Source organism: Prunus persica, chromosome G5 (assembly GCF_000346465.2).
Source record: "Prunus persica cultivar Lovell chromosome G5, Prunus_persica_NCBIv2, whole genome shotgun sequence".
In the NCBI taxonomy this organism is placed as follows: Eukaryota; Viridiplantae; Streptophyta; class Magnoliopsida; order Rosales; family Rosaceae; genus Prunus; species Prunus persica.
This window is the reverse complement of record NC_034013.1, coordinates 12,633,769-12,647,887: the sequence shown is the minus strand read 5'-3', so window position 1 is coordinate 12,647,887 and position 14,119 is coordinate 12,633,769. Positions and strand designations below refer to the sequence as shown.

General features: G+C 36.1%; 2 protein-coding genes across 2 annotated transcripts; one reads left to right on the top strand and one right to left on the bottom strand.

Moving 5' to 3' along the window:
- On the bottom strand, positions 1,349-3,317 carry LOC18775989 (GDSL esterase/lipase At5g41890). The gene is made up of 5 exons (XM_007210919.2): positions 3,062-3,317; positions 2,482-2,612; positions 2,159-2,401; positions 1,783-2,041; positions 1,349-1,697 (listed from the first exon to the last, which is right to left on the bottom strand). Exons 1-5 carry the CDS (start codon positions 3,315-3,317, stop codon positions 1,459-1,461), a joined length of 1,128 nt encoding a protein of 375 aa, XP_007210981.1. The 3' UTR covers positions 1,349-1,458.
- LOC18775985 (probable lysophospholipase BODYGUARD 3) lies at positions 5,743-9,046 on the top strand. The gene is made up of 4 exons (XM_007209052.2): positions 5,743-6,666; positions 6,746-7,077; positions 7,306-7,505; positions 8,382-9,046. Exons 1-4 carry the CDS (start codon positions 6,138-6,140, stop codon positions 8,710-8,712), a joined length of 1,392 nt encoding a protein of 463 aa, XP_007209114.1. The 5' UTR covers positions 5,743-6,137; the 3' UTR covers positions 8,713-9,046.

Here is a 14,119-nt window from a genome sequence, read left to right as displayed (position 1 = left end):
TAAAACAATAAAACCCCGTTATTTAATTAGTGGTGGTGAAATTATATTAGGAGGATCACATTTTCCTTCAACACTATCTTTCTATCTTTTTAGCATTATTTTCTTTGTATAAAAATTTCAGAACTTTTACACTAAGCCCCCTTGGCTACATAATCCTGGATCCGCCACTGCCCGGCACCCTTCTATAGTGCATGCATGTCTTGATTTTGTCTTGATTTTCAGAATCTACTTTCATTTATATTTTGCATCTACTGGCTGGCAGGGCCTTGGGGGCCTTGGCCCAAGCAAGTTCATAATATTTGGAAAAATAATCTGTATTATTAGCAGTCTCAGGCCCAATATGAGATTTAAAATATGTTGGCCTTTTATTTGGCCCTATAGAAATTTAAAACCAATACTTTCCCAAGGCCTACTTGGCTGCATTGTTAACAAAGACCATATGCAGCACAACTGCATAACCGCAGACTGGACCCAGAATTGGCATCTCATAATACCCAAACATCTTTCAATTTGCCTTCAATTTTAATAAAATTCAATGTTTTATTAATTATTAAAGTTATACACATCAAACCCGAAAAACCAAAAAGAAAAAAGAAAAAACCTCTAGTAATTTATCTTGGTTTTCATACTATCTCAGAGCATTGGGAAGGAAACAGTGTATATATACAACAACATCATTGATTTGTGTGTTGCAAGTGTACATTTCCTCACAAACTTGAACTGTGGTTTGGATTTCCATTACTAGGTTCTTTAGCAGGTCAACAGGTCTGCAGATTGAGTATTAAAAATCATGCAGGGTCTGCATTTTGACTTATTAGTTTCATTTATGTGGTTGATGATGGTAGTTGGCAAACAGAATAAAATTGTAATGGAGGAAGAGCCATGCATGGTCAACCCCCTTAATTTCTTACAAAGAAATGTTTTTCTGATATTCATTGTTCAAAGGAATTGAATGGGGAAGATGGTGTTACAGAAGAGAAGCCAATTGTTTTCATTAATTTTCTTTTCTCAACTTCTAAAACATTTTCCTAGAAAACAAATTGCAAGATTGGCAGGGGGTTGACTTCTCCTTGGAGTTTATATCTGTGTCAGAAACTATTGCCAGAGTTGACCTTTGTAATTGAAGGCTGAAATCTGTTTTAAGAATGATGCTTCTTCCATCTTCTGTGTTTCTGCAACTTTAAATCTGTGTTTGGTCCTGCAAAGCTGGCCTCTTCATTTCTTCTGTTTTTTATTTTAGTTTTAGTTGGATCTCATTAAAGAACCAATAATCTGTTGTAAATTATTATGTCCCATAAGTACAACACCTATAAAACTTAAAGAATGAAACAGCCTTCATGATATTCATTCAATGATTTAATATTATGATCAAACATAAACATTTTAGTTCAATGCATTCCCTGCCTACATTGCAATTTCGGGCCAACATTTTGAAGTAGGTTATATATATATGTCACACTAGGAGTTATATTTGTAAAGCTCGCGGATGTTAATGGGATAGCTAACACTTTCATCCCCGTCAAGTAACCCCTTGGCTATGATCATATTTGCAGCTTCTGTAGGATGATATGCATCCCAGAACACATACTTCGACCGATCGGCACACAACGCAGTGCTTCTGTTTGTACCACTGCTCTTGAAGCAAATAAATGGTGGAAAGTACCCACCACAGCATGGCTCATTTGCATCCTCAAATCCTAGCAAAACCAAAAAATTATCAAACTCACTTCATAAGACAATAAAATGAATTAAAGGGTAGCTCTGGTTTTGAAAGCTGGTTACCATATTGATGATAATTTCCTATAATCTTCATGAAGATATCAAAGGAATTTGCATAAACAAAGATAGCTTCAGGACCCAATTCTTGATTTAGTTGATCCAAAACCCCATTCAGTTTGGTATTGTAGCCTTGGATCAACTCATTCACCACAGCAGAGCACTGTCCACTAGGTAATAATTTGATGGCACGAATAAAGGGTATGCATCCTAGTGGTCCAACTCCTACCACAATGAACTTTCTAGCTCCCAACAAGTGCAATCTCTTCACACAGAAACTTACATACATAATTAGATCAAAGAGATATCAAAATCGTAAGCTTAATTATTGTTTATTTTGGGCTAATTAAGCTCTGATTAGATGATTGGTTAAAGTTTGTACCTTGAGATGTATAGTCAAGTTAGAGACCATGAAGTCTTGGAACAAGTTAGGAGAGACTTTGCCATTACCAAAAACAGGTATGGTTGGTTGGAAATAGTTGAGGAAATCATTGGATCCAATAGTGACTGAGAAGATTGCCTTCTTTAGAAACTCCATTGTATTCTTCTCTCCCATTACTTTCACCATGTAACTTCTGCTGTGCTCAAAATTATTTACTTGCTCACGCAGAGGAACTCTTCCAATCTGTGTTCAATAATAATAACAAATCTGTGAGATTAATTTAAATGGGGTTGTGATTAAAGTTCCTAATTATAATTACTTACAAATAAAACCCCCGTTTCATCTAATATTCCAGAGGCTCCAGAAGCATAATTAATTCCTCCGAGGATTGAGTTGGCTTGAGCGTTTGGTGCTAGATAAGGTGGAGGAAATGACTTGGCTCCAAAAGCTTGACCTGATTGCACCATGCAAATTAGCTACGATTAGTAATAAAATGGCTAATTATTATGATTAGTCAACAAAACCAAACAAACGCCAATTTAAAATGTCAATTCTAAAAAAAATTATGGGGCCCCATTTAAAAAAGAAAAAGAAAAAAAAGATCATCTTCATGCATGGCATAAATGGTAATTAATGGCTTCTGCATTATCATGTGTGACACATAAAAAAAGTACAAAAATAAAATAAATAAAAATCTTGTGACCCAATTTAAAACTCAGGCACTCTGATGAATTCTTAGACCCTATTTTTCTTGTTAATTTTTTTTCATGTTGGGATAATTGAGTTGCTTCATAGAACATTAAATGACCGAAGGAATTAGTTGATGACTATTTAGAAATTAGCTAAGAGAGCACCAAGTCAAGCTAGGGTTGGTGGAAGCAAATTAACATTAAGTGCATTTACCTACAATGTCTGAAATGGTTCGACCATTTGTGAATCGACCGGTGGGATGTCCTCCAGAAGGCTTAAAATCAATGCCATAAGGAGGAGAATCTGCCTTTGAGAGCGTGAAAATGTAGTCATTGTTTCCTGCATCAACCAAAGAATCTCCAAACACAAATGAAGTGAAAGCAAAACAGGGCTGCAAGGCATTCAAAAACAGAACAGTTGAGCACATAAACCATAGCAGAAAACACTGAGAAATCTTAAGGGCCTCCATTGCCAATATTGAAGAAAAGTTTTAAGGTTGAGAATTCACATGGGTTATTTTTATAGATGATGCATAAATTGCATGGCCTGCTTTAGCAGGTAACATAATCTTTGAAAAGGTCTGTGTGAGATTTTACATGACATCAATATATTTGGAATTGGTCATGGCTTGGCTGGCCTAGCCTAGCCCCGTTTCATTGATTTCATTTTTCTTTATCTTTCTCGTCATGTCACTTTTAAGAAGATGAGAAAGATAAAAAGGGAACGACGGGGATAGAGAAGTATCAAAGGGTCACAATATTTTCTGGTTTGATTGATTTGGTGGGCTCTCACCACCGACTCTGCTACTGCAGAGAAGTGAAGTACAGAATTAAATTCGCTGCTAAAGGGGTTATAGGTGACAACAAGTCTGTGTATTGGGCTTATTGTGTATTTTAGCACATATATATTGATCTGTGTATAATCTTGATAGGGGTCTCTGTCATTAATAATTGTTTTATTTCCTTAATGGGGTTTCTCATAATTGAATATTTTGGAAGATCTGCACAAACGAGACAGTTCCAAAGAACCATAAGCTAATTGCTAAAAACGATCAAAAGATCTGTGCGTGCGATGTATGACAGAGCCCCAAATAGTTTGTCATGTACACACATTTTACTGATATGTCGTACCCGAATATCGCATGATAGTTTTTCTTGATTCATTATAATTTAATTCACTCTCTCTCTCCCCCCTCCCCCCAACACCCCAACCCCCCCGTGTTTTGATTATTAGGCTAGTTATCCACAAAAATGTTAACTATAAGTTGTCAATTGGTGTGATATGATGAGATATTCATATCAATAAACAATTATCAGTCGCCTATATATGTGAGCGAGTGACTATAATAAACTAGTGCAAACTCCCACCGCCCCCACCTCTCTCTCTCTCTCTCTCTCTCTCTCTCTCTCTCTCTCTCTCTTCCCATGACACAAATTGTAAAGTCTTTGTAGATTAGAAACTAAAAACTCTGTGGGATGAAATATAATTTAGCTAGACTACCTGTTTGTCTTTAAATTCAGACGCAAAGCTTGTTTTAAATTGCAAGTTTTACTCCCTGACTTTTATTGTTCACTAGGAGTTTACTTGCTTGAATAATATATATAAAAGTCGCAAAGCTGTTTCTTTCTTTTTATTCCTTTTTTTTAACAGCAAAATCACACAATAATAAATTAAGCCGACCAATTAAGCAAGTATATTCCAAGCCAGCTTTTCCCAAATGAATAGAGCCATGCATAGTTAATGTTAAGCACTTTAGCTACGTTAATTCTAATTAACTTCCCAAAGTACGATTATTAGTACTGTGTTTGTGTCCTTATCGATCAACCTATCGATGTAAAATTTGGACAAGCCAGCATGCATGCATACATGCATGTTGATTTGCTCTACTGCTAACATTCCCAACAATAAATCAACTTGTGGGTTTCATCGGAAAAGGATATCTCAACCGATGTTCACAAGAAGTAGACCTCATTATGAACCATGCAGTGCCGGTGCTAGCTAGCTCCCTTATTGTTTTCATCGACCGTCAAATAATTATCATGCATAGAAAAGTAACAAAAGTCTTGTATATATGGTTGTGGATTTTTTTTTCTAAGGGAATGTCGGCGATATGAGAGAAATTTTATTGATCATTGAAAAATATTTGAGGGGCTTACCTCTATTATAAGAATTCTAATAGGGTGTCATGAATGAAATCAATTAGCTCTTTAAATCACTCAAACCGAAAACCACACGAACAAACCCATTCGCCACTCAAAAGTCTTGTATTATGCTTATGGATCTTAATTTGTCCGCAGGATGACCAATTAATAAAGTTAATTATGCTAGAAAATTTTCAATGACCTTGTTGGAACGGTGGGAGGGAGAATGGTCGTCTATTGGGTTAGGAGGCAGTCATGTGGCCTAGGCAGCCTGCAATAAATATTAGAGGTTTGGGAGTACCAGTTCATTTTCCCACAAAAAATAAATAAGTCTTAGGGGACATTAATGAGTTGGGCAACTTTGAGCTGCAAAGGATGAGGTGTAACCTAGTGGATGAGAAAAAATTGTACCCTAGAATTTATCATGGGCAAGCAATATGCCCATCCTTTTTCTTTTTCCTCTCCTTGTGGCACGGGTTTTGGGTTTGTGATGCCAAGAAGAAACAACTTAGTCGACCTTCGATATCTTTGATTAATTATAGAACAAATTTTTCTTTGGAGAGAGAGGTGGATATATAAAAGTATGCTTTATTTGTAAGTCCAAATCTTTGCTGAGGAGAATTTGTTGCTATACATGGGGGGTTCAACTACCACCTACCTTTTATCTTGGCCAACAAACTATGTTTATGAACAATCAATACATTTAACTCCCATCTGTTGATAACTTGGATTGTCAATATTGCATTTGCAAACCCTCTCTCTCTCTCTCTCTCTCTCTCTCACGCTTCAATCTCCCACACGCTTCAATCAAATGTAACATGGGTTTCTTATAACCTAGCTAGGGGGGAGTGGACAAGGTCGTCCCATGGTTGCTTTCATCAGCCATTTGTAGATAGTGAAGAGTCATGACCTTGACCCACATCCTTTTATTCTTCTAGCCCTTCACTTCTTATTTCAAGCATTTGGGTTTTCTATTAAGAGAGAGAGAGAGGCGGAGGAAGAGGAAGCTCAGCTACAGCTAATTGCTCTTGAGAGACCAAGCAACCCGATTATATCTATGACATTGCATTTTCTATAGGAACCCTTCTTCTCTCCGCCTCTTATTTCACCACTTATACAATTTTGGGTTGGTGTGTCTTAGAGCTTATATGGCTTCCATAGGCAAGGCCAAATCTGCTTTGGCATTGGTTGGTAGGGTCATAAACGAGGCTGTGAGCTTCATTGTGTTCTCAGTTCTAGACCTTGTGGATTTCCTCCTCTGTTTTCTGTACAGAGTTGCTGATTTTTTCATTGAAGCTGAATGGAAGCCTTGCTATTGCTCCTCATCCAAAGAAGCCATTACTAGCAGTGGCAAAATCTTGGTCTCTGAGCAAGGTGAGTCTAAAATTGTGTGCCTTAGCTCCACCAAGCTGCAACTTGAGGAGATCTCAGACACTCTCTACACAAGGCCTTCCCTCTTGTCTGAGGTCTCAAAGCTGACCATGAAGGAGACCAAGAAAGGGACTGTGAGATCCACTTTCACTGTCAACTCCACCATTGTTGAAATGCTTCAAGGCAAGATTGGAGGCCAACAATGCCATCCAATCCCAAGATGGTCTGATTGTGATTGTAAATTTTGTACCTCTTGGACCTCTAATAGCAAAGAAACCCTCTATGTTAGAACTGAGGGACCCAAAGGTAAAATAATTTTCTCTTTTTCACAAAATATATATCACAAAATCTGTATTATGTGACTTATTTCTTCATGCCATTTCAGATTATAAGGCACAAGAAAATGTGCTTTTCATACATGGGTTTATTTCATCATCAGCATTTTGGACTGAAACATTGTTCCCAAACTTTTCAAGTGCTGCAAAATCAAGTTTTAGGCTTTTTGCTATTGATCTGTTGGGGTTTGGGAGGAGCCCAAAGCCAACTGACTCCATGTATACCCTCAGAGAGCATTTGGAGATGATAGAGAGATCTGTGCTTGAACCCAACAAAGTTAAATCCTTCCACATTGTGGCTCATTCTTTGGGTTGCATTTTGGCCCTTGCTCTTGCTGTTAAACACCCTCTCTCCATCAAGTCCCTCACCTTACTTGCACCTGTAAGTTCAACCTCTTGATTATGACCCTTACCCACATTTTTGAATTTTCTTGTCCTAATGTTATGCTTAATCATATTTAGAATCACGTCTTTTTTAGAAGATGGTAGTTTTAAACATAAGCACAAAAATTGTCGTCATATCATGTGATCACATTTATAAAAGTGTACATTTATTTGTCCACAAGTTTAATTGGCTTTAACCCTATTTTTTGAACCCTTGACGTGGCAGCCATATTACCCAATACCAAAGGGTGAACAAGCAACACAATATGTGATGAGAAGGGTGGCTCCAAGGCGGGTGTGGCCAGTGATTGCCTTTGGTGCCTCCATTGCTTGCTGGTACGAGCACATCTCAAGGACTATTTGTTTACTGATTTGCAAGAACCACCGAATTGTGGAATTTCTTACCAAACTTGTGACAAGAAACAGGTAACTTTCTTCAACTGAATTCATCAATTCACCATCACCTTGTAGAATATTGTGCTTCATTTCCAACCACCAAAGCCCATTTCTAGACACACGAAACCACGTTATTCTTTTATGCCATTACTAATTTTCTAAGCTTTCAAAACGGTACTTGTGGACCCTTTTTTGTACGCATCGGCATTGATTGGTCCACTGTGACGATAACCGATACATCCTAACCCACCCATCATCTCCAATTAGTAAATACCACGGCAGCTGAGCTGGTCCAGGTCCAGCTTGTGTTTGCATTAACCAGTCAATGTCTCATGGGTCCATAACTTTGTAACATTTGCATTTATTCGAGGGAGGTTAGAAATTCTTATATGTAACATCACATATTTTTCATACATGCGCTGCAACGAATAAGATTAGAAATTCTTAACAAATTCTCAATGAAACGTTGTCGTACATTAGATATGACTTTGGTGTAGAATTTAATTCAAATGTAAAATAATAGGGGAGAAGGTCAATTTTCAATTTCTTCCCCGCAGCTGCTGAGGGACGTGGGTCAATTATTTAGGAGACCAAAGTCACAACCGATGGAGACCGATGACTTAGAAGCTCCAACTTAATTTGGTTTCGTCATTTATTATGCCGGAAAATGTTGCTGCAAATTCAATAAAAATCATTTATTATAACATCTTTTATATAAATAGGTGGCATCCATCTATGATAAAATTGATTGATAGATATATAATGAGTACATATGATACATACGCTTCAAAAAAAGAAGAAAAAAAAGGCAGCACATGGAATCTATTATTTTTGTACGTAATGAATTGACTTATTAAATTTAATCTAGTTATTATTAATTTGTTTTTTTGTGTTGGTAATCTGCAGGATCAGAACTTTCTTGTATGAAGGGTTCTTCTGCCACACTCACAACGCAGCATGGCACACACTGCACAACATTATATGTGGCACAGCCGGCAAGATGGACAAATACTTAGACGTTGTGAGAGACCATCTAAAATGTGATGTGAATGTGTTTCACGGCAAAGACGACGAGCTAATCCCAGTAGAGTGCAGCTACAATGTGCAGTCGAAAATCCCTCGGGCTCGCGTGAAGGTGATCGAGAAGAAAGATCACATCACCATTGTGATTGGGAGGCAGAAGGCGTTTGCTAGAGAGCTTGAGAAGATTTGGAGAAATTCATCAAAAAGTGGTTAAGAAAAATATAAGCCCTCTTCAAGTCAAGTCGATGTGATATGCATATGTTAGTTTTCGAAATTAGCAGAGAGCGATAGGGGGGTAGAGAGGTGGATATATAAAAGTAGCCTGGGAAAAATGAGATAATGGGAGGCTATAATTTTCTTCCTCTTCAACTGTCCAAGTCTCAGATGGCGCTTAATCAGCTATAGTCATAGCTAGACCTTGTGGAAATTGTTGCCTGTGTATTGTTGTTGGGTTTGTCAAATGCCCTAAGACCTAAGTCATAAAATGTCAAGTTAATGATATGATAAAGATAAGATGAAATTCAGTAAAAATCCTTGTTTTTATTGTTGTCTTGGTCTCATCTCTCTCTCATGTGGTAAATAATGGAAAATGCACCCCTAAATCATATGAATGTCATTTTTTGAAGGGTACGTATAATATTTTGAAAATAAGTGATAGTATATAATTGATGAACAAACAAAAATACAAAGTAATTATGTGCCGAATATGGGTAAATCTTGAAGAATATAATATAAGAACATGTCGGAAACAAACTAGTTTCTTGTGACCACCACCAGTTTTGTTACAACGCAATTAAAATAAAATTTAATATAAGAAAAGAAACCTAGTGACAAGTTGACAACCACCAGTACTTTGCTTTGTGTGAGAGTCATCGAATATTGAATATAGCTAGAGATGTCACACTTAAACTAAGGTGGTGGGTGTGGAAAGTGGCTTGAAGACTTAATGCACCTCTTATGTAGCAATTCATGTAACACGACGTACAAACCACTCTGATCATTTCAATCTCACCACACGTTTATTTTTGTACTGAATTCTTGCCGGTGAACAGCTGGTCAACTTTTAACGCCTTGCTTAAAAAACAAAGAAAGAAGTGGTTTTTGTATGAGTAAATGCATGGGTTTTTTGTTAGGTATATATACCAGGTCATATTAATTGTTGGCATAATAATGGCTGAATGCTACACGTCTTCGACAGTCCAAAACAAACTACAAACATGTTCATAATAATTTAAGTACACAATGTTGACCTCTTGTTCATCGAGTTTGAAATGAGCATGACCTCTGGGGCCAGGATTTTTTTTGATATGGGGAGAAATCTTGTAAGATAGCAGAGTTGCCCAACTTTGACGGCGTGACGTACCTTGGTATTATGGTTTATGAGTAGGAGAATGCTAGCTACTTCTTTGTACCTTCTATTTCTTCGGCAATCTTTTATGATAATCGATAATCAAAATCGAATGATTTTTGTGGTCATCCTTTAAAGATTGTTCATACTAAAAATCAATTAAATTGAAAATCGTTTAGCAATTTGATTAATAACGTGCTACTTCAGTGTTTAATCAAACACACTAGGTTCATATATTTGCTCGTTTCTAAAAATTGTAGGATGAAAACATCAAGGAAGAAAGTAGAAGGAGAATGTAGCTAGTATTTCCCGTATATGCTGAATATTATATTGTGAGATAGCTAAATGCTTATGAACAATACATTTTTAGAAAGAGAAAAAGAATATAAACAATGTTTCACGTACACAACTAACAACATATCATTTACGTATGTGGCCTAGGATTTGTAAAGAGCAATGTCACCCAGCTTTGACGGCATAATGCCCGCATGATATTAGTGGTGTTAAGTTTCTTCCAATATTGTACTAAAGTGTGGGCTGTTGGCTAACGTAGGATGCAAATAGTTGTTTTTTGTCCACACGGCTATTATTCATGAGGGTTGGTGAAAGAAACGACCTAAATTGCTTGCTGATGAAAGAAACTCAAAGAATTGAACCAATGTGAGTATGTAGGTTCTATATAGTTTTTTTATTTTATTTTTTATCAGTGTACTCATATCATAACACGTGTATTATTTTATTTTATTTTATAACATTATAACTCGTAAATTAATAACACTAAATATGAGATGTGACCTTCAAACTAAAAAAATTCTGATTTGATAAGCTTAATAAAGCCAGTAGTTGCTTAAATCAGCATGGACCAACTAAACTGACGGCCTGGGTCGCCATTGTGGATTTGCAAGTTGTAGCTACTGAGAGAAACAAATAATGCAGGTTGATAGCAATTAAGAAGGGAAGGTGATAGACATTAATTAGCAAGAAAAAAACTTAAGATGATCATGCCAAGCATGTCCTTATGCTAATTATGTTTCATCGAGAATGTTGTTTTGCCACCATATTTCATAGCATATATGAATAAAATATTTACGTTATCAAACTATGAATCTGAACTTAGATGTATGGGCTAGGTCAGTATGTTATTCCGGTGTGTCCGTCTCTCTCCTTACCTCCACCTGAACTCGATTCCATCATGGTACATTAGAGTAATTTAAAATATCATTTTGTGAAAAAAGATGATGCTGATAGGAATCCCATTTGTTAACCAATTTGGGGCTAGTGATGGAAAAGCAGACATATAAATTAAAAGCGAGTACCACTTCTGCCTAATTAAGCTGCGTATTAAAGTAAGAAAAGGATTGGTGGAGAAAGAAGTTGGTTTAGGCACACACTCAAATTTTTTTTTCTTTTGGATTAATATACTATTGGAGTGTGGAGGAGAAATGGGGCCTGGAAGAAGTAGCCTAATGGATATGGACAGGTGGAGTTTTGGGTGATCAACAACAAGGGCCCAGAAAAGTTTATCAAAGTTGGGCTAAGTGGGTTCCAATATTGATTTCAGTCCATTTGTTCAAGCCCATTACATCTGGGGTTTTCTCAAATTCCAATTTAAACAAAATCGACAATCTGCAAAAGTGAGATGATATTATTTGGTTTGAGAAAGGACGCATTGAAATGTTTGGTTGGCTGCTGTAAATGTCAATGAACAGTGTGTTATCTCCTTCCAGCAAAAAGATTTCCGCAACAATGAATCACAACTGTTGAAATTGATCGGGCGGCTAAAAATAGTTACTCAAAACTTATCAGATTTTGACACGTGCAACTTTTTAAGTGAAGATAGAGTGTATTAAAGTCTAATGCCTCCAAGTTGCTTGTGTCATTCAATGATTGAGTCCGTAGGCAAAGGGGGAATCACCTTTAAGGTGATAATTTTTCACTTAAGAAGAGTGAAAACTTTGTGCTAATCCTTTAGAAAAGTGAAAACTCTGTGCTAACTTGTAGGAAATTCACCCGATCTGTTGAAACTAGTTCATCTCACCTCACCAAGAATTGACTAATTACGTTCAATTACCTTTCAATAAAGCGTCAGTAAGCCACCCACACACATAATAAAGGAAAAAGTCTGTCCACCTTTGTAAAAATTCATGATTTCACCTTGCTCGTACAAAACCGCCTGTCGAATCATCAAATATGCAATTGGGATGCCAAATCAGCGGCAACGATGCTTTGGCTTTTGGTTGGCTATGACTTTATGCCAATTTTGAACCCTAGCTTAATGTCAGTTTTGAGCTCCTGTTTTATGCTAGTTGTATGATATATCGGTTTGAGTTTTAATTCTAGTGAGAGTCTACTGTTGCATTTATTTAGACCCTTTTTTTTTTTTTTTTTGAGTTTCACTATCGTGTAATTGATATTGCCTTTCTATTAATGAAACTTGATACCGACCAAAAAAAATCAGTGGCAATTTCTAAATCGAGCCCTTTCAATCTTGTTCTGTATTTAACAGTGATGCACATGAGGAGGAGCTAGCAGCAGCCCATGAGGCCAAATTTGAATTTCAACACGCGTGGCATTAATAGAAAGTGTTTGTTTCCCACGTAACAGCATGCAACTTTTCAACATCCTAGACAATAATATGGTGTACATATTCAATCTGGGCTCAACAAATCATTTGAACATGTGCCTTCCCCAAAAAAGACACGTTTTTCATTATCCATTTTCAATATCTCAGGTACTTTGTATACTAATACTACTTTAACCCATCTAGATCCTTTGATCGCTTTCATGGTGTGTTATGTGTGTCTTGTGAAGTCTCCATCAATGCATGATCAATGAATCTGAACATCATACGTAATCATTTCGACCCTTTAGATATTTTTGAATTTTCAAAATACATATAAGCCTTCTTTTTCTTTGATGCCAAGGTGGAAAATTTTGATGGGTTATACAAGTTATGCATTTCTGTGTATTTTGGCTTTGTTCGGCAATTGAAGTTGTGTATTATATTTAGAAAAAAATGTTCAATCCTCGACCTCAAAAGTTTGGAACTTGGTGAGAAGGCAACCATTTCTTAATTTAATTATTTGTATGCTACTTTTCTTAATTAACTAAAGATATACGTGAGCTTAGTCAAGTTGGTTAGAACGAATATGCTCCCCACTTTGCATTCGAGTTCGAATTCACCTTCCCGTAATTTAGATTATATTAAAGTGGATATCATTTGTGGAAACACAAAAACAAAAAACTTAGGAGAGTTGTTTGATAACCATTTCTTTTTTTTTTTTTTTTTTTTTTAAACTAGAACTATGTTTGGTAACTAATTTCGTTTTTAGTTTTCAAAATCACCCCAAATTTGGAAAACAACTTGAAAGTGTTTTCCCTTTTCTTTTTCTTTTTTGGTCATTTTTCATCCACTAATTTTACATCATCACAAAGGAAATGCACTCCGGTTCCTAAAATTCGATATTTGGGACCTCAAAACTTGGACCAGGCCACTCGATTCTTGCATTTGGCCACGGACCCACTCCAAATCTTGGGACCTTCATATCCAAAATTTACCAAAAAAAAATCATCCTAATTCCAAAAAATTCACCGAAAAATATTACAAACTCTTTGTAACATACATCTATGATCTCAAATTCATAATTTGACCCCAAAAATTCTATTTCCAAGTTCCACATAAAACTGAAAACTAAAAATAGTTACCAAACAACTTTTGTTTAGTTTTATGTTTCATTGAAAACTAGAATTAGTTATCAAACAAGTTTAGTTTAAAAAATAAATAAATAAATAGTTATCAAACGGACCTTAATTAACTGAACAGTCTGCCGTTAGCAAACCCATTTAAAATTCTGGCTATAGAGACAATCCAAACTCATTAGTCTTTGTCATGGAGCTAGCATCTTCGAAATCCAAAGGTCCGCATGGTAGTTAAACAAAGGACACAATTTCCTCTTAACCGAGCACTCTGATCAAGAACTAGTTCTTCTTGTCAAACCAGCTCATTGATCACATTAGAAGAGTAGAATGCGACCCATCTTAATTCTAACTCAGTTTCTCTCATTCCCTTATTACTTGGGGTTGATTTTAGTTCATTATTTCATGTATAGAACAATGTTTAAATAGTTTACTAAAAAGATTCACCATATAGCATTTTCATTATAGTTAAGTACAATAATTTTTCCTAAACACATATTTTACATAAACATGCTATAATAGAAGAGGATTCCAATTAAGCCGACATATATATATATATATATTTGAAAATAAGTGA